Here is a 23,832-nt window from a genome sequence, read left to right on the forward strand (position 1 = left end):
CACACTCGGTGAAGCAGAACTCCCCTGATCATCATGTTTGCTGTTGCAAAGGCTGGGAGCTAATAGTAAATAAGTTTGCTGCTGCTGCTGAAGGGACTTCTCTTGAGGACCATCTCTGTTAGAAGCCACTCCCCGCATACTGAGACACTAGTTATTGAGTTTACTTTGCAACCTATTTGTAAGGTGCTCAAAGACCGTGACAACAGCGGCTATACTGTGACAGGGGGAGGCTGGTTGCAGGTGGCAGAACTCAATCCACTTTTGTCACAGGGCATCAGCATGTTTTTAAAGGTAAATGGGCTCTGCTTGGCCCTTTCCCCCTACTCACTGTGTGTTTTTCTAGTACTGCTAGATAAAGTAGAGCAGACAAAGCTGCATGGGGCTGGTCATCCCTGCGCTGCACAGATTAACACTATATTTCACAGCACCAGAGCTCTTGTTTTGGAGTCAGGTGAGTGCTCCTTTCCCCTTCTTGAGTGCTGCAGCAGGAGCTTTTGTATGAAGCTCTGGGGGCTCTAGCAGGAGTCCCGCTGCCAAACCTGGCAGCGCTGGAGCTGCTTCCAAAAGTGCAAGAACAGCTGCCAGCCTTAGGCAAATCAGACAAGTCCTGAATGCTGCAAGTGCAAGTTGTCTCTTTGCAGCCCGGTGCTGTCCAACCCCCTCAGCCAAGGCAAAAGGAAAGTGCCTTTACCCCTCCTCCAAATCTATTGCCAAGGGAAATTACGTGCCAGGATAACTAACTCCCTACTCATTTATAGCTCCTGTTCTCTGAACTAACAGCTTCATTACTCTGTGCCAGCCAGCTACAGTGCTCTCCTCCCTACTCCTAATATTGCATTCAGGTTTAGTCCTTGCTTCTAAGAAGCTGCAAATCTCTATCACCCCCTCGGCACAGGGTGAAGCAGTCGGCACTGCAGCCAGCGCTCACAGCAGAGCAGGCAGTCCTAGAGCCTGTAAGATTATTCCAAGAAAGTTTCAACCCTTCCTCCTAAGTGTTTCCATAAAAGCACAGCTGGGACTATGAAGGCTGCTCTTGTTTTTTTACTCAAAAAACAGGCACAATGTTTTAAGCTCTCTTCATGTTCAAACAGTCAATGTTTTGCTCCTCAGAGACCTAGCTCCAAACCCAGTAAAGCTGCTGCTTTCATTACCACAGGGTCTAACCTGCCCTGCCTCATCTGCTAAAACTCATTTGTCAGTAGCAAGCACATAGGAAGGAAGGAGAATTGTAACTTCTAGGTTATACAGCACCATCGAGGTTACAGTAGGGGAAACTGCATGAGTCTCTCAGCCAAATCTTTATACTGCCACCCAAGAGCCCCACATGATTCTAATACTCTCATTAGCCAAAAGAGCATCTTAGTAGCTTCGTCTGGCAAAGAAAAGTGTGTGAAATGACCACAGCAAAGAGCAGGGATGGACCCCTCAGTGAAATCAAGTTCATTAAGTAGTCCTTGTGTCTTCTCAGCCACTCTGCTTTGAACAGAAAGGACTGGGACAGGCTCGGAGGGAAGCCTGGTGAAAGAGTCGAGGCCAGCAAGTGCAAGAAGACACAAAGATACAGGGAGATATGGGATACTACATCCCATTCCACTAAGTTTGGATAGAAGGAAAATCACACCCCCCTTTCCCTTCTGCACAGCACTCAGCTCAACACAGCTGCTGTCAGCAGCCCGCAGCTGTGTTTAAAGTCTTCTATGCTGTCCTGAAAATAAGTTTGAGGGTCATATTTAATTTAATTCATTCTCTGTCTCCTAGACAAGAAAATACAAGCAGAGCAAAGGAAAGTCAGATGAACGCATAAGCATGAGACACAAGCTGAGAATTTATTTTTTAAACACAAAAAGTTTCAAAGCAGCAGCAGAAGTCCTTGAGTCCCTCTAGTTCCCATAGCAGTAGGTGGCTGATATACTCTGGCTTGGAGCTGTTCAGGCAGGAACACATTTCCAGTTTGCATAACTGGTCTCAGGAGGTCCAATCCTTCCCTGCAGCATTCCTGACCACCTCAGGACACATCCTGCTGCTGAGTGTTTCAGTCTTCATTCGTCTCATACTTGTGCTTGATGTGTTTCCACAGTTTCTGCACACCAAGACAAACAAAAAACAGCCAGTCATCTCAGCCATCTCTTCAGTGGTCCAGAGAGAAAGACCAAGCTTCACTTTAAAAATACAAGTATTCACAAAACTGATGTCGGCAACAGGAGAAGCAGAACAACAAAGCTGTATCAAAATACACCCCTGAATTCCACTAGTGTAAATGACACATTGAAAACAGTTGTCCTGGGCTTTTCTACTGTGACTGAGTCTGCCTTGTCGCACAGTAGCCAGCAAGGACCCAAAACAAGGGCTTCAGGAGGAACAGCTACACCCTCGCTGAGATCCATGAACCTGTTCTAAAGCTGCTTCCCAGAGCAGAAGAGAACTGATCTTTCTCCTACAGCCTTCACTTCTCCCTCCATCCTCTTAACCTTCTTTGCAGGCCTTATTCCACCTGCTGATGCTGCTGTGCCCGAGTTTCCCTCCCCGTTATTACACGGCCTTGGAGAAGCACGTGGACAGAATCCTCTAAGGTCACAGGGACAGGGCTGCCAGGAATAAACGCAGAGGAAAACCACAGCCATCCTCCTACCTCCCCTACTGTCACTACTCTCCTATGCTACAAAAGCAGAGGTTATTACAGTACCCCGGTTGCTTTAGTCTCCTGTTCGGACCTGGAGGAATTCTGGCCCCAAGCAGCACAGGCTGAGCAGAAAATTCCTTATTCCAGGTCCCAAAACCCACAGCAAGGAGGGACTAGGACTGCTGAGGGACAGCAGGTGAGCTCCCTGCCTTCCGTTTAGGTTTTCAAAATACATATACTTTTCCTCTCCATTATTGAGATTTCAATCCCCTAGTGAAAAAAAAATAACCCATAGAAAAATAACGTAAGTTAATATATATACATAATACTCATTTTTTCCCTTTACACTTGTCACAGAAGAAGAACCGCGGCGCCGCCCGCCTCCCCTCGGGCCGGGCCGCCCGGCGCCGCCGCCCGCTGCGGGCCCGCCTGACCTTGAGGCCGCGCCGCGGGCCGCGCCGCCCTTACCCCCTGGTTGAGCTGCTCGAAGAGCGCGTCGACGCCCTGGTCGAAGGCGCGCTCGAAGACGACGGCGCCCAGCACGATGGTGAGCGCGAACGTGGAGGTGCGGCGGAACAGCGCGCCGTACGCCCGCGCCAGCAGCGCCATCTTGCCCCGCCGCCCCGGCCCGTGCCCTCCCCGTGCGCCTGCGCGGCCGCCGCGGCGCCCGCCGGCCCGGGGCTGCGCACGCGCGCTGCCACGCGGCCCTCGCGCGGGGCGCGCCGGGAGCTGTAGGCGCCGCTCCACCCGCCCCGGGGGCTGCCGGGAGCTGTAGGCGCCGCTCGGCGCGGCGGCAGGTGAGTGTCCGGGCTGCGGGTCCCTATGGGCCCCTATAGGCAGCCGCGGCCTCCTGTAGGCAGCTGTGGCTTCCTATAGGCAGCCGCGGCCTCCTATAGCCTGCTCTGTCTCGGGCATCTGCGGAGCAGTGAGGCGGCAGCCCGGCCCGGTGGCGGGATGCGGCGCCTCCCGGTTTGGCGCTGCCCCGGGTGCCCCTTTCCCCCCTTTCCTGAGGTAAAACGAGTCGCTCTTTCAGCGGGGAGCATCGCCCGGGCCCCGGCGGCGCCGGGGCCCTCCTGAGCCTTTGCGGAGCAGGAGGGGCCGGTGCGACCGGGAGCAGGCTCGGGGCACCGGCGATCCGGGAGCGGAGGCCGCAGGGCAGTGAGCAGCGGTGCTGAAGGGCAGGAGGCGCCGTGCTCGGCCGCTGCCCTCTGCGCACCCGCACCCTGTCCTGGGCGGGGGTGGAGTGACCCGCTGCCCGCGTGATCCAAGCGGTGCTGGGAAAAGGAGGCAAACCTGGGCTCAGGGAGGGACAAGTGTCACCTTAAAGAGAAGTAGGGAGTAGCAGGGGGAAGGTCTCCACCTCGGAGTCTTCCTTCTGCACGACTCTTGTTAACTCAGTAACTACATTGAGCAGCGCCTCCAGTGACGCCTGTGCTGGTGTTTCACTTCTCTGGGCTCCTCGGAGTGTGTTTTCTGTCTGCCCAGTCATTTCTCTTTATTTACTTGTGTTTGGGTCTCCGCATGCAGATGCTGCAGTGATTTCCAGGGCTGCAAGTGCAGGTGGAGGCTGGGAGGTGCCTGTTGCAGCCGAACAGCCCGCAGACAGTGAAATCTAATGTACCACCTGTAGACAAACCTTGCCCCAGGCCATAAATCACCACCGCGAGGTTGCGTTGGTGGTTGATGTTCGTCCTGAATCAGGCAGGTGGCTCTGGGCTGGCGTGGGGCATAACGAAGAGCAGAGCCTGGCCCTCTGTCATTGCAGCAGTGCTGGCAGAACCTGCTGGTTTCTCACTTGTTCCCATAGAGATGTGAGCACATGTAAATTGGCAGCTGAGTATCATAAGCCTGACACTTGGATTTAATTAACTTCACATCTGTTTGGATGTCCAAAGCGGCTGAAAGGGCCCCAAGCCTGGGCCAAAAGGCAGCAGGAAATTGAGGTCAAGGCTCCAAAGCAATTTTCAGAGCCCGGCACACAGAAAATCAGTTAGACCCAGACCAAACCAAGTCTGCTGGATGCCCTTTTCTGGGTCACCTTCCCTCTCCTTGGATTCCTGTCTCCATCCTGAGGAAATCGGTGAAAGGAACATTGGAGAATCCTAAGGCAAAGCTGCAGCGAGTAGAGCAGTGTGGAATATTTTGAGCATTATTTGAGAAGAGAAAACGTAAGGATATGCATATGAGATCATACCTTGAGTTGTATCAAGCACCTAGGCTGAATGAGGGGAACACCTGCCAGACATATTAAGACGTGGTATTTCTTAAAAAAAAAAAAAAAAATTGCTCCAAAAAGCTTGAATTTAAGACTTTTTTTATATATAGTTTTAAGCATTGAGGTAGAAGGACAAAGCCCCACGTTTTGTATTTGAATTTATGCAGAAGGACTTTTAAGCTGGCACAAAGCCTGTTTGAAATCATTTATGGCTGCATGTGGGTCCAGGGGCCTATTTGCCTGAATTCAATTGCAAATTAGGGTCTAAAAATGTTAAAAGGAAATGGCCAAGCTAAAACAGTTCTTCATAAAACAGCTACACTTGCTTTGTTTCATAATGACTGAGATGGATTTAGTTATAAAAAAATCTCTGGTTTTAACTGAATAACGCTCTCTGTTTACTGTTTGAGCCATTGGGGAAAATGGAAATAGGTTAGTCAGGACTGCTTAGAAACAGTGTTTGTTCCTGCATACGAGTTTGGTGCAAAAAAATGCCCTAGATTGCTGATGCTGCAGAGAGTTGGTAGAATCCGGCCAAAATAATCCATGCAACTGGTTTTTTAAAAAAAGATGGAAATAAGTAATGTAATTTTCTTATGGGGGATTTTTGGGAGAATCTCATGCTCCTCTAATTGCTACTTCTTGTTTATTTATTTTTTTTATTCCATTCATCCTCTGCAATTGCAATGAGAATTTGGGAGCCAGCCCATGTCAGCCATGGGATCTGACTGCCTCAAATCCACAGTCCTCCCGCCTTGTTGGGGAGGAAAGGGTGACTGGCTTCTGCAATTACTGGCATCAGAACCATGAAAGTGGAAGTTTGAAACGTGAATTTGGAGGGTGGCTGCCACTCTTCTTTGCAGACAATTCCCACTGAGGCCTGTGGAAACTCATTGGGTGGGGGAAGGCTGCTGCAGAATCTCATTTATTTCCCTGATTCACCGCAGCTGCTCCTGTGGAGATGGAGCGCAGGAATCAGTAGCTGAAATGAGAAGCTTTTATTTCATCAGCAGCTTCTCAGGAGACCACGACATAAGATGTGAGAGGGATTTTACCATACTTAAAAGCCAAAGCAAAGCCTTCCCATGGACCCACGTGCTGGAGACGGAGAGTAACGGTGTCCCTGCAGATTCTGGCACTGGCTGTTGGCTACCAGGCTGCAGCAGGGCAGCTTCAAATCAGCTACAAAACTCAGGGATGATCTAGTAAAGGATGGGAGGAAGTTGTGGGTGGCTGTGGATGGAGCAGTGAGTGATCTTGGCTTCAGGGGCTAGAGAAGCAAAATTTCAGACCTCAGAGCTGATTTCTGGTCATTCAAAAACACACTTGCCAAGCAGGGACCAGATGTAGCTGCTTTTCTAGGTAAAGGAGTTTGCCTGCCTGTAGTCTCACTGCGGGGAGATGGTGGCTGGAGAGCACCACTGAACAACCTGGTGTTTCACTGGAGGGCAAACAGAGGACATTAAAAGAAGTGTCCTTAAATTCAGATGAATTTCTCTGCCTTCAGCCTGAAGGTTTGTAAGCTGGTTCAGAAAACCAGAGAGCGTTTCTGGGCAGGGTGCTGCGTCGGATGTGAGTGGTTGGAGCTGCATTAACTGGTAGTGTGAGGCCAGAGAGATTCCCAGGCCCTTGGTGTTGCAGCGGGAGTGGGGAGGAAGGCAGCTTGGCACTGCTTGGCTCGGGAGGCGCCGTGTGGAGGGCTGGCAAGGCAGCTCAGCTCTAGGGATTGCCTGTTGCTGCTGCTGGGTTGTCCCTTCCTGCTAATTCCAAGGAATCTCTGGGTAGGCTGTGATTGATTCTGAACTTGATTTATTTATAAAATCTTTATTTCTTGTGCTGGTCTCCGTGCCATTTTTTAAATGCATTTGGCTGTCAAGGTGTCTAAAACTGGAGAATTGCTTTTGGAGTTTATCAGCTAGTCCATCCATCTTTGGCATTTATAAGCCATTTATACCATTATATCACAAGGGAGAGAACTTGCAGCTACCTCAAGGAAAACTTCTTCATGGCACCTCCAGCAAGGACAGCCCATGGGAGCAGGGTTTACCTCTCTGAGGAGTTCCTGAGTTCCTTCCTTATTTTGTGGAGATGGCCATGGGGGGATTTTCTTCCCCTTGCAGGCGGCCTGGGGAAGGTGGCTGTGAGCAGGGCTGATTTCCTGGGGCTCCAGCTGGCCCCAGATGGGCCGCTGGCTCCTCTCGCTTGCACGTCGGGTGGTTTCTGCTGCCACCTTCCTGGTGTGGTTGCCTCTTGCCCCTCTGTGGCTGGGAGCACTTGGATGTCTGGGATCTCTGCTTTGTCTAGTCTTAGCTCCCTCACACTCAAGGAAGGAGAGTATTTCTTAAAAGAAGCAATTCTGGCTTTGGGAAACGGAGGCCAAGAATGGAGATCTCTGTCTGTCCAGGTAGGTACAGCAGACACTGCCTTGCCGGTCTGATGGACAAGAATATAAACTCTCAGGTCTCACCTCTTCCTCTCTCTGCCAACCCTAAATGATTTGAGTTCCTTTCCTTTGGAACCAGGAGCTGTAAATCTTGGATCCTTCAGCTTGTGCCTCTCCATGGCCAGCGCAGACATGGCTGGGCACCGAGGAGCCGTTTGATGGTTGTTCCCAGGCCACACTGACACTGCTCTGCCAGGAGGGAGATGGGGAAGAGATACTTCTGCGATTACTGTGACAGGTCCTTTCAGGACAACCTTCACAACCGGAAGAAACACCTCAATGGAGTGCAGCATCTCAGGGCCAAGCGACTCTGGTATGACATGTTCCGAGGTGGGTACTGCCAGTCGTCTGCTGCTTCCTTTCTGAAACCAGGGAGGTGACAGACGAGGCTGGAATGCATGGAGGAGGAGAGAAAACTGAATCAGCACAAGTAATTTATATTCAGAATTGTGCGTGTCAGTGAATTCTAGGCTCGCTGTCTCAGAGGCAGAACCTTCATGTAACTGGATCTGGAAGTGGAAGTTTTTGACGGCAGCTGGGACTTCAGATGAGGTGGAAAAGCTTAGGAGATTCCCTCTGAGAGCAGGAGCTGCAGAGGAGGGTTTCCTGGCAGCAGTGGCAAATCTGAGACGGGAGACCTGGCAAAGCTAAATGAGCTACAGCTTGTGGAGGCAAGTTAGGTGCTCTCTGCAAACCAGAGGCAATCTCTGATGTGAGGTGCAGGGTGGGGGTTGTGGAGTCCTTGCCTTTCTGTTGTGCTGCTTTTCTCCCTTGGGTGGGGGTGAAGCATCAGCAAACAAGCTGATATTTGCAAGCCAGTGAAAGCTGAAAACAGGGAGTGCAGATAGGGACTGTTAAATATTGTGGTGTTTCTTGTTTTGTTTTTCTCCTCTTGCCCACTTTTCGCTTGCTTTCTTGGTTATTGTGGTAAATGACTTTCTGTGAGGCAGCTGACCCGTGTGGGACCATATCGTGATATGCTGAGGGGTTAGCACGCAGGAGACCTTTACACTGTTCCGTGGTTTGTCCTTTGTCTCCCCCAGATGCTGCTGCTATTCTGCAGGAGGAGCAGAGCAAGAAACCTTGTCGGAAGTTCCTGCAAACAGGTCAGTTCTTTTGAGGTAGAAATAACTGCCTGAGTTACAGCAGCTCCTCTGTGGGCTAATTCAAGGTTCTTCTGAAGAACCATGGGGTGTGTGTGTGTGTGCCTGTCTAGAAGGGAGTGAAGAGGGCTTGGGCTTGTAGCCTGTGGGCAGGCGTAATGACTCGGTCTCCATTTGCCTGAGGAGGCCCTTGTGTGTGTGGCTCTTACACAGCTGTGTGGCTTCTGTTCCAGGACAGTGTGATTTTGGATCCAACTGCAGGTTCTCCCACATGACAGAGCAGGACCTGGAAAAGCTGAGTGCCCAGGTGCAAGGTGAGTCCTAGAACAAGAAAATGTCCCGGGCTCTCTGAGGGAGTCTCTGCAGGCAGCATGGGCTGCAAAGAGGTGCAGGAAGGATTGCGCAGCAGGAGCCTGTAACTTGTGCTGTGCACATGCAGCAAGCTGAGCATGATCCCTCCTGTCTGCCTCTCGCTGCCGTGCAAGTCCGTGGCACGGCTGCAAGTGCTGCAGCTTTCCAGATGCTTTCTGTTCTTTAGCTGCTGGCGGAGACGCAGGCATAAAGCAGCTAAAGAACAGAGTAACTTGACAGCGTGCATGTGAAGCAGAGTGGGCTTTCTGAGCCCTCAGAGTTTTGCTCAATTAGGGAATAAAAACTGTCAGCAGTAGAGGGCACTGGCACCTCATTTCCCCTGAAATTTATAGACTTGATTTTCTGCTATCCTGCTATTCTTACCTGGAAACTAGTGCTTGCACTCTTGGGAAGAGTTAGACAGCTATCAGGTGGATTCTTCCGAGAGGAGGATATGAGGTCGTGGATCCAGAAAGAGCCTCTGTTTGTGTGGCTTAGGATGGATCTGAAGTTTGGGCAGAAGATGACAGGCATCTTCCCTGCTCTGAGTCTGGGGAGGTCTTTTGAACTTTTGTTCTTTGTCATGGGAGGACAGCCTCCTTGGCCTAAAAGGAAAGGCAGGTCTGTTTTCAGCATAGTGTTTGCTTCTGTGGCTGGAGAAACCATGAATGGGGTGTTTGTGAGAGCTTATCATCGAGCGGTAGAGGGTGGAAGGGACCCCTGGAGATTGTGTGTCCAATCTTTTTGCTCCAAATAAAGTCACCTGGAGCAGATTGCTCAGGACAAATGGAGACTCCACAGGCTCTTTGGGCAACCTGAGTATTTGACCACCCTTAGGATTAAAAAGAGGAACCCCCCCCCCTTTTTCTTGCACTTAAATGGAATTTTTTGTATCTCAGTTTATGCCCATTGCCTCTCCTCCTTTTAGAGAGCACCACTGAAAAGAGTCTGTCTCTATCATCTTTAGTCCCAGATACTTATACACATTGATAAGATTTCTTCTCAATCCATCTTGTCTCCAGGAGAAATGTCGCCAGCTTTCTCAGCCTCTCCGTTAATGACAGGGGCTCCAATCCCAGTCATCTTCACGGCCCTTTGCTGGACTCACTCCAGTGGGTCTGTGTCTTCCTTCTACTGGGTGGGCTGAACACTGGGCATAGCCCTCCCTTGTGGCCTCGCCAATGTTGAGCAGAGAGAAGGAATCACCTCTTTTGACCTTCTGGCAATGCTCTTCCTAGTGCAGCTCAGCTCACGAGCTCATTTCTTGCCTGTGCGCCCCATCAAAGCCAAATGTTGTTTGCCAGTAGCCTGGCAAGAGCAGCCTGTTGAGAGTGAGTGTGTGTGTGTGTGTGTGTGTGTGTGTGTGTGCGCGCATGTGGATGATTGGAGGTGTGTGGGTTAGTGATTCCTTCCTGGCCTTTGGTGGGATTAGGCTGGAGGAGGGAGGAGGAAGATGCTACAAAACTATCCTAGTCCTCACAGCTGCCAAATCAGTATGTAAGTCCCCAGGGCAACTCCATGATTGCTGAATAAAACTGGCAGTCAATGAAACCCGTCTAGCTGGGCCACATGGGAAGCGGAGCTCTCCGGTGAACCCCTCCAGAGGAGGCAGTGCCAGTCCTGCCATTCTCCCTGCTGCTTCTGCAGAGCCTCTCCCAGAGCCTTTTGCAGAGCCTAAGTGCTGGCTCCAGGGAAGTGGCACGGGAAGTTGGGCTCCTCCCAGGAACTTGTGGAGTTTCCAGTCATCGAAGGCTGGTTGTTGCAGGGAAAAGGAAAGGTCTTGGAGCGGATCGGAGCTGCAGGCGAGGGCGCTGGCAGGTGCTTCCACTCTTGGGCAGGTTTTTTTGCCAGCTACACTTGTTGTCGATTATTGACTCCTGTCAGATGGGTCGGATGTAGTGGAGAATTGGCTAGTGAGAGTGCTGATTCCTGGGAGATTATTTGGAAATCTTGTTTGGCTACTTGCCTTTTATAGTACCAACTCAAACGTTTAATTAAACGATTACACTTGACGGAGCAGTGGCCAGGGGACAGCAGGGTGTCTCATTCTTGGCTGCGCTAGCTAGAACCGGAGCACCTGGTATTTGAGTCGCGTCCTGCTCACCTCTCACACGGTGCTGTTCCATGGGGGTCCTGCATGAGGCACACGAGCTGGCTGGGGATCACACAAGCCTCAAAACGTGCTCAGCTGAGCCCACTGAGAGCCCGATGGGCTTTGGTGGAGAGAAGAGCTCGGGGGGAGGTGGTGGAAAAGAGGTGGAGTCCGTAATGTGGTAGAGCAGCCAGAAGGAGCAACTGCAAAGTGCCAGGGTGCCCTTAGATGTGTCACGAAGCCTCTGTGCCATTCCTGGAGCTGTTGAGGCACCTGTTTCTCAGATGGCGAGGCTTAGGGTGGGATTTTTGGAAGATGCGTTGGTGGCAGGAGGGATTACAGGTTGCATTAGTCATACAGGAGACTGTTGATCCTTGCAGCCTGTCTGTCAGCCACCTCTGTAAAGGATGTCCTTATATCCCTTAGCATCTAGTCCTGGTGTTTCTACACTACAAGGCACCACCGGCCACTGCCAGTGACATGGTGCAGTGCAGGGGACACCAGCGACCTGCTTCGAACTGCCTCTTACTGAATCGCAACGTCCTCAGGGATTTCTTGTCCGGGTGCTGTTGGGAGCCTCCGCGCCTGGGTGGTTCTGGCAACCTGGGACTGGGATCTGGGATGAGCTGTGCCTGTGAGGATGGGGAGCCTGAAAGCTCCACCGCCCTCTCTCCCCTTTGTGCAGAGTCTTGAGTGACCAAGTGACCAAGGTGGTGACGCTCTGCCTGCAACAGGGTAAAAGAAGGCAGTTTCCTAGTGGGTCACTACCTTGTTTTTAGCGTTTGGCCATTTTAATGCAGGCAATTCACAGTGCTGTTTGCGTTTGCCTTGTGGGTTAAATGGGAAAATTTCTGGGCCATTTGTTGCTTTAAATTAGCTCATGACTTGCCCTAATTGGGCTTTGGCAATTCTGTGGCCCCTGCAATACACTCACGAAGAAGCAATAGTTTCCACCTTCGGCAGGGAGGGAGGCATGTTCCCAGCTACGACTGCATCTGTGCGTTAGTCTTTTGCATCTGCGCGTTAGTCTTTTGCATCTGCTGCATCATTCATCAGTGAGATGCTTCCAGACTGTCATTTTAAGTACAGTCATGTCAGGAAAGTCATTGTAAAATTAGCATCTGCTTGCTTAAAGTTATTGGCTCCCCACTAACCTGCGTCACTTGTGGCGGTAGTAGTGACACAAGCCACCCTCTTTGGTTGGTCTGGACAGGCAGAGGTGCCAGGGGAGAGCAAGGGCCCGGCTCGGTGAGAACGAGCCAGATATTTGTGTGATTCGCAGTACGTGTGCAACCCTGTTGGAGGAGAGTGGTGTCGCCTGGCTTAAGTTGGCTATAAGGTGGATAAAGAGGGCTCTTGCAGTCAGATGCTGCTTCTTGCCTATGGGGCAGTGACTTTGGAAGCCTCTTGTGTTGAGAGCCTCATCAAGGTCTCTTCTGAGAGCTCCCCAGGAGATCTGGAGGAGTTTGGACTCCCTGGGGAGGGAGACACAGGACTGCACGTAGAGGACCCCCGGGTGACCTGCTCAGTGCTGAAGACCAGGGTTCTGTCCTTGTTCTTTCAACATACAGTGGTGCCTCACTCAGGAAGATGCATCTTGATCTGCTGGGTACCTTGAGAACCTGACACCCTTTGCAAGCTTTCCTTTATTTATTATTATTATTATTATTATTATTTTTAATGGAGCAAACTTATGCTGAAAGTGGCATGAGGAGAAAAGATATATCTAGATATATCTGAATTTCCACTCGGGTGTCATTAGAGAGGCACCCCATTGGCTACAGCCGCTCTTCAAATCGGCTGTAACTGCACTCTGAAGCAAACACTGCAGCGAGAGGGAGCAGACGGGGCCTTCGCACCTGCCGGGCGGCTGCTGCTGCAGCCCGGCTGCCCGCGCTGCTGCTCGTGAGCCTGGGTTATCTAGCAATGTTCAGGGAACATCTCCAGTCCTGGCGAATTTGGTAGTCCCAGCAGCATGTGTGCTTCAGAGGAAGGTGAAGTGAGAGATCTGCCTCTTTTGTGAGCACGTGTCAAGGAGGGTAGAGCCAGCGCTTCCGATTTCTACTCCTGTATTTCTCTGCCAGTGGCTTTGGAGGAGGAACTCATGCATCTGAGTGAACGGGTAGCCAGCTGGATGTGTTTCTAATCCAAACACCTGGCCCTCATCTAGGCCAGCACCAATATGGCCTCCTTCCACTGCAGGCAGTGAGCTCAGGAGGTGCTGAGAGAGGCAGTGGGGGCTGCTCCAGGCTCTCGCCTGCCCCTGCTGCAGCACCTCAGGGACTGGTGACCTGGGTCCCAGCTCTGAAGGGAGACACTTCGGTAGAGTCTGCTCTGCTCTGCCCTGGGGCGTAGAGTGGGATGAAATGGAAATGCCAATAGGAGGTAAAGAGGGGAGAGCTTTTCCCCTGTGATGTCTTATCTTCTTGAAGCACCTTGTGGCCATTTGTCCACCCACAGAGATAGGAAGTGCCTTGGTCACTAACTAGTTGGAGAAACCCGGGATAAGGCTGCTGGGGGCCAAGTATTGGTTTTGCCTACCCCGAATAGCTTTGCTGGGGCTTTTCTCCTGCAAGTGAACGTAGGAGACGTGAACCAGCCTGTCTCCAGCCCGGATCCTCATCCTGGCAGAGCAGCACGTGGGCCGCAGCAGCCAGCCTCCTCCGTGGTGGCAGGGCCAGCGTTGTCACCCCGCACCACAGCAGCAGATGAGAGGGCCAGATGACGAATTATCCATCTCCGGCTGCTCATTGTGCAGCGCGTGGCTGCCATCCTCATTAATATTCAACAGGCAGATGAATAATTGGTTGCCACTGCTAGCATGAAGTGATCCCTCACTCTGCCCAAGTAATATTAATTTCACACCCTGTCTGGAAATGTCTAATATTTTGCTTACGCATGTGATACATGCTGGAGAGGTGGGCAGCGGGCTCCTGGTGGCAGTGGCTGCAGGTGGCTGTCGCTAGCGGTGGCACTGTCCGTGGGCCCATGTCCGAATGAGATCAGGTTCCCCCAGGGTACTTCTTCCTGGAGGGTTGGAGGACTGGGGCACAGGAGAACGAGACACACCTGCTTTAACTTCCTTTTTATTTGTACAAGTGTGTCTGGGTTGGTTTCTTCTTCTTTTAACAAGCATCGTGTTCCCTTTTGCTAGGTGGGAACTTTCCAGCAGACAGGAGATTTAACACCACCAAGCATCTCCAGCCAGCCCTGCCTGACATGTGGTCAGGAACACGGCCGTGTCATTTGTGTCAAGGACAAGTGCCAGCCCCTGGGCAGTCCCTTCCTGCCCTCCCAGTGGTGTCAGCAGGGACTCTGCACTGGGGACTCTGCTAGCTGGACACTGGGGGAGGGATGAGGCCTCTCCTCACTGACTCTGTGCTGGTCTGCTGGGAGAGGACAAGGACAGGGCACCTGAGGGCATCTGCCCGCCTGGCAGAACAGCCCCCTGCAGCCCATGGGGATGTGTAGGGGTCCCAAGCCTGAAAGCACCTGTGGCTGCTGGACGTTTTTGTTGGTCACCCCATCTCCTGGGAGCCGCAGGGGTTTGGCAATGCGCGTGGAGCCTGCGCGGGCAGACAGACGTTCCCTCCCTCCTCGCTGCGCTGCCCCGCGCACTGGGGCTGCTGCTGGGGTTCTGCACCTTGCCCGAGCAGGGCTGAGCGCAGCCTCATGCTGGGTCTCTGCAGGAGCTGAGGCCCTGTCACACAGCGTGTGCCTTAAACGGGTTTGACAGCGTCCCTGAAATCCAGTGTGTTGGTCGCACCGTGCTTGGAACCTTTCCGACTCTTGCGCCTGCCAAGTCCGCATCGATCAGCGCCGCTGTCCCTGTCACTCCCCTGTCACTGGGCCGTGGTCTCAGGGTGCTCCCTGCCAGTTGGAGGGACGGGGCTTTGGGCAGCAGTCAGGGCCCAGGGCCAGCAGAGCCTGCGTGCCTCAGGCAGGGATGAGGATGATCAGCCCAGGGTGGGATCAGGCTGCCCTCGGTTAAGTGCCTGAACTGCCGCCCTGGTTGCTGGCTTGGTTCTCCTTGCCTGGCCCTGGCAGCCAGGAGAGGCCAAGCATCAGATGGCGGCTGGGCAGGGGAGGAGCAGCAGCTATGATGAGCAAATTGCACACTCACAGCAATAAGAAACTACACGGGGTAATGAGCAAGGGGTTTAATGGAGTGAGAGGACTGCCGGGCGAGTGTCTGATAACCCTTTCTCAACTAGGGGAGCAGCGACTGAAGGAGCTGCGTCAGGAAGGAGCAGATGTCCCTCCTGGCACCATTGAGGACTGGCTGGAGAAGAGAGCAAAAAGACTGAGTGCAGCTCAGAATAACAGGTACCAGTGTCTGGAGTGTCCTCGCAAGGGCCGTCTGCCCCTTGCGCTCGCCCGCGCGGGGATTCCGCCGGAGGCCACAGGAGAAAGGGGGCAGGAGATCAGAGCCTGCTGCCCACCGTGGTGCCACCTTGCGAGCTGTCGTTAACCCTGAGCCTGCCAGGGCTCTGCCCCTGCTCTTGGCACGGGTGCAAATCTCGTCCCGAAGCCCCATGTGGGCACAGGTCGCCCTGTGTGCCGGGCGAGGAGCCCGGGAGCGTGGGCAGAGCGGTTCTCCAGCGCTCTGGGCAGAGCGCTCAGAGACGCCTGGAAGGACAGGGCCACCGTGATGCTCAGTTATGAATGCCCCTCCGTCCAGTGACAGGAGCCTGGTCTCATCTGTTGACAGCTTCCCCATCCTCTGCGTGCGCTGTCTGCACATCTCTGCCAGTTCCAGCTTTCTCCTTTGCCAGTGAGAGGGTGGAATTAGCTCCTCCTCGTGGCGTTCGGACGCCTGCCGGTGCCTGCTGCTTTTTTGCTCACCTGACTGTGCCGCAGGCTTAATTGGATGACATTTGGGCAGGTGCCAAATCTCCCTTTTGTTCTCTTTCTGTTTGCTCCTGTCCTCTCTTGTGTTTGGTCTGGGCAGGATCTTCCTTCTGGTGCCTGTCTGGGCTTGTTGCTTTCAGCTCACTCCATCCATCAGCTTGGCTGCCCTTAGCCCTGCCGAAACGCTCCTGACAGCAGCCACCGTCCTACCTCCGTACCCTTCACTTGCCCTGTTCTGCTTGTCCTGCACTTGGGGACTCGCTCAGAGAGCAGCTCTACACTCAGCAGACTCACTAGTCCTTCATAACTGCGTGGTCTTTGCTTCCTTCATTCCCGGAAGCCCTGGAATTTCTCGGGTTGTTGCTTGTTACCAACTTCTCAGCACCCATAGGCACTAATGTGACCCCACTAGAGACCAGCTGCTGGCAGTAAAGGCTGCTCTGCCAGTGCGTGGCCGCCCCAGCATCTGTCTCCACCTGGTGCTCACCAGCCCAGACATTGCCCTTTGCAGCAAACGTGAAGAGGGGCTGCTTCAGTGGGGTCCCTGTTCCTTCTGCAAATGTTTTTTAAGGGCAGGTAGCTCCCTGCCTTGTGCAGTCCTTGAGGTACCTGAAATGCAGCCGATCTCTGACAAGATCTAGCACTGCTTTGGGGAGTACATGGCTGGGGAGGATAGAGCCCAGGTGCTACCTTCCCTGGCTGGTAACCTCAGGAAAGGCTGTTAGACTGCACGAAACAGCAGCAGGAACACTCTGCAGGAACACTCTCGGGAGCTGAAGGGGCGCTGGAAACCCAGTTCTGTCTTCTCTGGCAGCACCTAGCGGAAAGGATTCAAGTCGGGATGGAAAAACCTCTTGGAAGCACCGTACGCTCAAGGCACGGTGGAGAAGCTGCTGCTGCTGGTAACAAGCCGCAGGCTGTGAGCAGATCCAAGCATCTGCCCCTGCCTCGCGGGGAGTTTCCCGTTGCAGATCTGGCAGCGATCGCAGCGGGATCGCGGCGGCTGCGGGTTGGCAGCCTCTTAAAGGTGCTGCTTTCGGTGCCGTTCGCTGTTGGGCGAATGAGCCCCGCGCGTGGCAACCTGCGCAGCCCTTCCCGCAGCCCCGCTTGCTCCGGGGATGATCTTCACCTGGAGGGCTCCACCTGATCCCTGTTCCTGAGGCCGTGCAGCACTGCTGCGTTCCGGACAGCTGGAGTGGGCTGGGAGGGAGTCAGCGAGGCTCTCGTAGTGATGGGGCTCTGCCAGGGCCCCACTGATTTTGTTTTTAAAGTGATGTCTAAGGGAAGCGGAGCACGTCAGCGCAGCCGAGCGCCCCTGCCATAACTGCCTTGGAGCCCACGGGCAATTTCAGCCACATTGAAATAGCGGGTGAGGGGCCGAGGCCTTGAAGATACCAAGTTACTATAGCTTTCCTGAGGACGGAGGCGGGTAGAGCAGAGAGATCCCTCAAACGCCCCTCAGAACGTGAGGATGTTTTGAGTTACCAGCAAATCCACAAGGAATAGCCTTTCCAGATGCTCCAGCTGCCATTAAACTTTTTGACAGCGCTTGTGTCTTTGGGGGCCCCAGGGAGTTGACACCAGCCAGCGGCCTCACTTAGCTCTGCTGCTCGCAAAGCAGCCCCTTAATTGAGATAATTGAAAGCTGGGGCTCGTCGCCGCGCGTCTTGTGCAGCCGCTGCCTCCTGCCAGTGGGCCGGGCCCCTGTGGACCCAAAGGGGTTGTCCTGCCTGTGAGGAAATCCTCCCCTCGGGCCATCCTAGCGGGGTGACTTGGCTCCGGAGCGTCTCGGGGGGGATAAGCGCCAACCCCGATGACTTTGCGCTGCGGCGGGCGCTGGGGAGCCGCGGCGAGCGGAGCTGGCGTCCAGCCACCTCGCGGCTCTGCAGGGAGGAGGAGGGTGCCGCTTCTCCGGAGCGTTATGCAAAGGCATCTGATTAGATTTCTCCCGGCGTAACAATTAAAAAGATCCATCAGGATCGCTGGTAGAGACCCAAGGAGCCGGAGAGCTGCTGTCACCGCTTGCGCTAAAGGGAAAAAAATGAGCGTTCGCGTGCTGAGGAATTGATGGGAAAGGTCTGTTTCCCGCTGATTGAAACCTGCCCTGGCTGAGCACACTCCCCAGCTAGAGGCTCCCTGCTTTTTTGCACCTCTTCGTTCCTACGTGGTGCTTGCAGCAGCTTCAGGTAATTGCAGAGAGCGTAAGTGTCTGCCAGGCTGTTAGCAGGAGGAGGAAGCCCCTTCCCACTGCCAAGGGCGCTTGGGTGAACCACCCCCCGTCGCTTTGGCAAGTCCCCTCTTCCAAGGGGTCCTTAGGGAAGCCCACAGCTTCCCTGGGCTTTGGGCTGGAGGAGGGTTACAAAAACAGTTGTGCTGTGGGCTTCGAGGGGGAAATACCTGCCGGGGGCTCATCAGAAGCACCCTCTTTTAGGAGGTTTCGTCCCTAGGACAGCGCTGTCCACTGGGGGCAGCCGTGGCTCAGCCCCCTTCCCTCTGTGCCCCTTTCTGCAGCTCTCTGCCCGAGAAACCTGCGCCTTTCCAGTACCCGCTGGGCTGGCCGCCGGCGCAGGACCTGCCGCCGTCCCTGCAGCCGCCCCCGCCGGGGGGCTGGCTCTTCCCGCCCGGCCTGCACTGGGGCTGAGGAGCCCCGGGGCCTCTCGCCGCTCCTGGGCGGGGGTTATTTTGCAGATGCTTTAATGTTAATAAAATGCTCGCCGTGCTGCAGAGCGTGTGCCCTGGTGTGTCTCTCTTCGCGGCTTCTCAGGGGCCAGTGCTGCTGGCGACGGGGAGCTGCCCTAAGCCCCGTGATCCCGCTCCCTTGCTCCGAAGGGGGGAAGTGATGCAGAGAAGTGATTCCAAGGTTTCTCTTTCTCCTGGAAACTAAGTAAAAAGGGTCAGTGCAGTCTTTCTTCCCCAGCGTGCAGCAATGCCAAGAGAGAGATGAGCTTGCTCCGCTCCACCTGAGTGTGAGGGAGATGCCAGCCCGGCGCGTGCCACCGCGGCAGCTCTCCCCACGGGGCCCCGTCCAGCAGGGCTGTGCACCGCGCCAGGCCCGGCAGCGTTGGCTGCGCGGGGCCGCAGCCCGTCCAGCTCCGTGTTCCCATGCGCAGGAGCCCGCTGGGCCGGGACGGCTCCTCCAGGAGGAGCTGCTGCTTGGAGGGCCCAGCTCCGGCTGGCCTGTTCCCAGCGCTGGCTCCGCTCGTCGAGTAGGAGCGAGGTCCCGGCATCCCGGCCCTGGCGCCGTCTGTCCCCTTGGTGGATCCCTCTGCATCGGGCGCAGCCTGGATCCCAAGAGGCTCCTGGGGATCTCACGTGTGCCTCTGGCCCTCGAGCCCTGAGGATCCAAGGCTCCCGGCGTGGATGCTGCCCCAGCTCTTCCTCGCTCTTACCAGGAAGGAGCTCAACACCCCTCAGCAGCTTCAATATGGGGCAAAAAGCCATAAAACCTCCTGCCAGCAGGTTCCTGCACCAGCTACCTGGCAGAGCCCCAGGCCCTTTGTGGCAGCGGGGTTTAATTAAAAAAAGCCTTTTTTTTCCAGTAAAAGCCCGCGTGAGTTCGTACCAGAGAGGGCCCCCCGCCCCGGCAAGCCGAGCGCTGCCCGTGGCCCCCGGCCCCCGCAGGCGCCTCTGCGGCCGGAGAACAACCCAGCTCCTACCAGCGCCCATCCATCACCGGCTCCTTTCCCAGCGTTTCATACAGCCCCATGGCGGGAGACGTGGCAGTGCCACGTGGTCCTGCCCGGGATGGCCCCGCACGCGCGGCCCTGGCCAGGGGGTGGCCAGCAGCTCGGGCTCCCCGCGGCGAAGGCGCCCGGGGCTGAGTGTCCCTGAGCGGTGCCACCTCCCCCTGCGCAGGGTCCGGGGCCCCCAGCGGCACAGGAGGCCGTCGGCGCTGGCGGGAGCCCAAGTGCCTTTTGCGGAGCAGGAGCAATTTGTCAGGAAGCTTTTAGGGAAATGAGCAGCTCCTGGGGCCCTGCCAAGGCGCAGCCCCACTGGGCTCTGCCCCATGTCCTCTGGCAGCTCTTGCAGAGAGAGCAACGGGGACATGGGCAGGAACAGGACTGGGAACATGTGTGGAGACAGAGATGGAGATGGGGACAGGAATAGGGATAGAGACAGGGATGGGGACAGTGAGAGGGATGGGGACAGGCAGGGAGATGAGGACAGGGACAAGGATGAGGATGTGATAGGGACAGAGATACGGAGAGAGACAGAGATGGGGATGGGGATGGGGACAGGGTTGGAGACTGCAAGAGGGATATGGATGGAGACGGGGCAGGGATGGGGATGGGACCAGGAGTGGTGATGGAGACGGGGATGTGGACAGAGATGGGGATGGGAATGGGGATGGCGCAGGATCAGGAGTGGGGCTGGAGCTCAGGCCAGGGCCACACAACCTGTGCCGTGCTGGTAAGGGCCAGGTAAGCAGAAATAACCTTTTTTAGCCTCAATCTTTTTCCTTTCCTGACCCAAGAGGCTGATCAGCAACATGCAAACCCCGTCTGGGCTGGGCCCCTGCTCCTGCCCAGAGACCAGCCACCGTTTCCCACACATCCTGCCCCAGCTCGCCAGCCATCAGCAGCCTCCACTGCTGCTTTAAAACTGCTTATTTATTTATTTATTTATTTGTTGCCTATAGAGCATTTGACTAAGCCAGCGCGGCCCCTCTTGGCAGTGCCGGCTGCGCCAAGTGGCCACAGCAGAGCTGGCACCTGGGGAGCTGCAGCCCTGGGGCTCCCCCACCCAAAGCTGCTCCAGAGAGTTTTGAATCAGGAGCTGAGATTTCCAAACCTGCCTGAGGAAATCTCCTCTCCCGATTCCCATTAAAATTAATCGGTGCCTTTGAAAAGCCGAGCTCGGGGGATCATATTATTCCTTTTATCTAGTTTTTCTTTTATGTCATTTTATTTTTTGCCCAAATTAAATTGTCCTCCTTTTTTTAACTTTTTTTTCCTCCTTTTGTTTATTCCCTGTGTCTATAATAGACCTGGATAAAAATATATACTCATCTGCGAGGCTACGTGTTTTTCTTTGAAAACACCACGTCTTAAAAAAAAACTCCACACTTTCCATAAGGAGGCGGATGAGTTTCCCTTGCGGGAGCGGAGCCACCCCCATGTTTGGAGGCAGCCGCAGTGATTTCCTCAGCCTGGAGAACTTCCCCTTTTCATTTCTCATTTGGATGCTGGGATCGATTTGTATGATAAATTAGAAGAGATTAAAAAAAAGCTGAAATTGATGATCCCCCTCACCCTCCGGTGCCACCGAGCATCTCCATTTCCTGGCAGCGGTGCCGGGCAAGTGGTGCTGCTGATTGCGGCAGGCACGGCAGGTGATGCCTCCAGCTGGGCCCCCACTTTGATCCGAGGCCAAATGGAGCCTTTCTGCAGGTCCTGCTGCCCACTGGGCTCGCAGCCGCCCTCGCCGTCTGCTGAGGGTTCTCTGCAAGGGCCCGCAGCGGGCGCTGGGCTCGTCCTGGAGCTCCTTGGTGCTGCACAACTGGCTGTCAACTCTGGCCACCCCCATTTTGGGTCTTCAGGGAGCACCTGCTTCTGCACATGGGAAGGGGCACATGGGATGAAGGAGCTGTGAAGCGGCCCTGGGGCGTCGGCATGAAGACACTCCGCTCACCGCTGGTGCTCCCAGATGGCTTTTTCCCCTTTTTAAGCTCCAGGTTTCCATCAAAGGATTCAACAACGTGATTCATCCTTTCCATTCTTCCTGGGGAGGGCACAGAATGACCAAGGTTGGAAGGGACCGCGTCCAGCCCAACCTCCCTGCTCAAGCAGGGTCCCATTGAGCATGTTACCCAAGACCATATCCAGGTGAGTTTTGAATATCTCCGAGGATGGAGACTCCATAACCTCTCTGGGCAACCTGTCCCAGTCACCCTTCCAGTAAAGATGTACTCATGCTTGGATGAAGCTTCCTGTGTTTCAGTTTGTGCCCATTGCCTCTCATCCTATTGCTGGGTACTGCTGAGAAGAGGCTAGCCCCATCCTTTCTACATCCTCCCTTCAGATATTTATACACACCTATAAAGATCCCACCTCAGTCTTCTCCAGGCTGGATAGGCCTAGAGCTCTCAGCCTCTCTTCATGGGAGAGATACTCCAGTCCCTTCATCATCTTGGAGCCTGGATTCTCTCCAGCAAAGCCTTCTACTGGGGAGCGCAACATTGGACACAATCCTCCAGATGTGGCTTCGCTGAGGCTGAGTGGAGTGGGAGGATCACTTCCTTCAACCTCTTCCTACTGCGCCTCAGGATACCATTGGCCGGCCTGGCCACAAGATCCCTTTGGTCATGGTCACGGTCAACTTGTTGTCCACCAAGACTCTCAGGTCCTTCTCCACAGAGCTGCATTCCAGCAGGTCAGTCCCCAGCCTGTCCTTGTGCCTGGGGTGATTCCTCCCTCAGCACAGGACCCCGCACTTGGCTTTGTTGAATGTCAAGAGGTTCCTCTCTGCCCATCTGTCCAGGTGCCAGGACACAGCCCTCTGCTATACCAGCCGCTCCACCCAGACCAGCTTTGCTCCTGTCCAGCGGCTCCATGAATGGGGAGTCAGAGCAGGTGAAAGCACCTCCAGGGGCAGCAGCCCACGAAGGAGTTATGATGGACTGACCAGGTTTATGAAACATTTGCCTTGTATGCGAAGACACCCGGCTATGGGGACACGGGAGCAGGACGACAGCAGCACATTGCACACCTTGGCCCTAGGAGGGCCTTTGGCATGGTCTTCTGTAATATCCCTGTATAAGACATTAAGCTATAAAATACTGTATAAGACAATAAGGGCTGTAAGATGGGTGGAAGAGCGCCTGGGCCACCAGCTGGTGGCTCGTGGTGTCACTCGGAAGGGCACTGGGCCTAGTGCTGCATTGGGATGTTATTTGCAACCCGGACACTACCTGCTTGTCACTGTGGGTGACACCACATTCACAGGACAGGGTGCCACACCAGGAGGCAGGGCTGCTCTGCTGAGCGAGACTGCTGGCAACCTCAGGAAGTTCCAAGGAAGCTTCCTGGAGGCATGGGGGGGGCTCATGCAGGGCAATGTCCTGAGCAACAGGGTTAAAATCTTGAGCAACTGGGCAAGGTCCTGAGAAACTGGTAAAGGCCCACAGCATCTGGGCAAAGGCCTGAGCCGCTGGGCAAGGTCCTGAGCAACCGGCCCTGCTCTGAGCACCCCTTTGGGCCTGGGATGCCCAGAGGCACCTGCCAATGGCTATCAGCCCGGCCTAGCCGCTTCTCCCAGACCTCAGTTCATGCCGGAATCCAGTCACTGAGTACCCCCGGCACAGAGAGCCCGAGGGGTGCCCAACCTGCCCCCCGCACAGACCCTCCCAGCCCCAACATGGCTGCTGTTTCCAGGCTGGGCTCCGTCCAGCGCCACACGGCAGCACCGGTAGCCGCGCCGGGGAGGAGCCGCAGGAAACCAGCCTTCCCCGTGGCGCTATCGGCATGCGGCGCTTCGCGACTCCTAGCTTATTGCTCCAGCTCCTTGCTGTTGAAAATGCCTTAATTGGGGCAGTTGGAAGGGTCATGCATGTCCTCCCCTGCACCATGCCCCCCCGTCCCCCCACAGTCCTCCCTGCCTGCTGCTCTTGCTGCCCCTTCCCCTGGTGCTGGGAATTTGCTGCTCCGACCACACCGGGCCCCTGGCAATGGCAACGGGAGCCTCCTGCATCACTGCTTTGCTTTGCGAGGTACATTTTGTCCATTTTAGCGGCAATTTGGGGATTTGCTCCATAATGTGGGGGAGGGAAGGCGGGAGGAGCTGCAGCTGGGAAGCAGGTGAGGGCAGTTTGCAGAGCCGGCACAGGGTGAGGGCGCTGCGGAGCCGGCCCCGGCGCGGCAGGACGGACTGGGGCAGAGCTTGGGCTCCCATACAGGGCCACAGCACCCTTAGATCCCCGCTACACCCAACCGGTGCCCATCATCCCTGCACCCTTCATCCCAGCTCCTTTCAGCCTTGCACCCTTCATCTCAGCTTCCTTCATCCCAGCTCCTTTCATCCTCAAAATCTTTATCTCAGCAATCTTCATCCTCAAACTCTTCATCTCAGCAACCTTCATCCCAGCAGCAGATCTCAGCCCCATCCTAGGGTTCCCCCTGTGGTGCAAAGAGCCCAAGGAGTCCTGAGCAGTTTAGAAAT

General features: G+C 54.7%; 2 protein-coding genes across 2 annotated transcripts; one reads left to right on the forward strand and one right to left on the reverse strand.

Annotated features, from left to right (window-relative positions):
* Positions 1-1,810: 1,810 nt before the first annotated feature.
* On the reverse strand, positions 1,811-3,265 carry UQCR10 (ubiquinol-cytochrome c reductase, complex III subunit X). Its single transcript, XM_088532202.1, has 2 exons — positions 3,089-3,265; positions 1,811-2,080 (listed from the first exon to the last, which is right to left on the reverse strand). Exons 1-2 carry the CDS (start codon positions 3,227-3,229, stop codon positions 2,033-2,035), a joined length of 189 nt encoding a protein of 62 aa, XP_088388328.1. The 5' UTR covers positions 3,230-3,265; the 3' UTR covers positions 1,811-2,032.
* A 4,095-nt stretch (positions 3,266-7,360) lies between these two features.
* On the forward strand, positions 7,361-18,348 carry ZMAT5 (zinc finger matrin-type 5). The gene is made up of 5 exons (XM_010218067.2): positions 7,361-7,608; positions 8,322-8,384; positions 8,615-8,695; positions 15,039-15,150; positions 18,187-18,348. Exons 1-5 carry the CDS (start codon positions 7,482-7,484, stop codon positions 18,314-18,316), a joined length of 513 nt encoding a protein of 170 aa, XP_010216369.1. The 5' UTR covers positions 7,361-7,481; the 3' UTR covers positions 18,317-18,348.
* Positions 18,349-23,832: the final 5,484 nt, after the last annotated feature.

Source organism: Tinamus guttatus, unplaced genomic scaffold (genome assembly GCF_059628265.1).
Source record: "Tinamus guttatus ecotype Peru unplaced genomic scaffold, ASM5962826v1 Tinamus_guttatus_pri_ptg000459l, whole genome shotgun sequence".
In the NCBI taxonomy this organism is placed as follows: Eukaryota; Metazoa; Chordata; class Aves; order Tinamiformes; family Tinamidae; genus Tinamus; species Tinamus guttatus.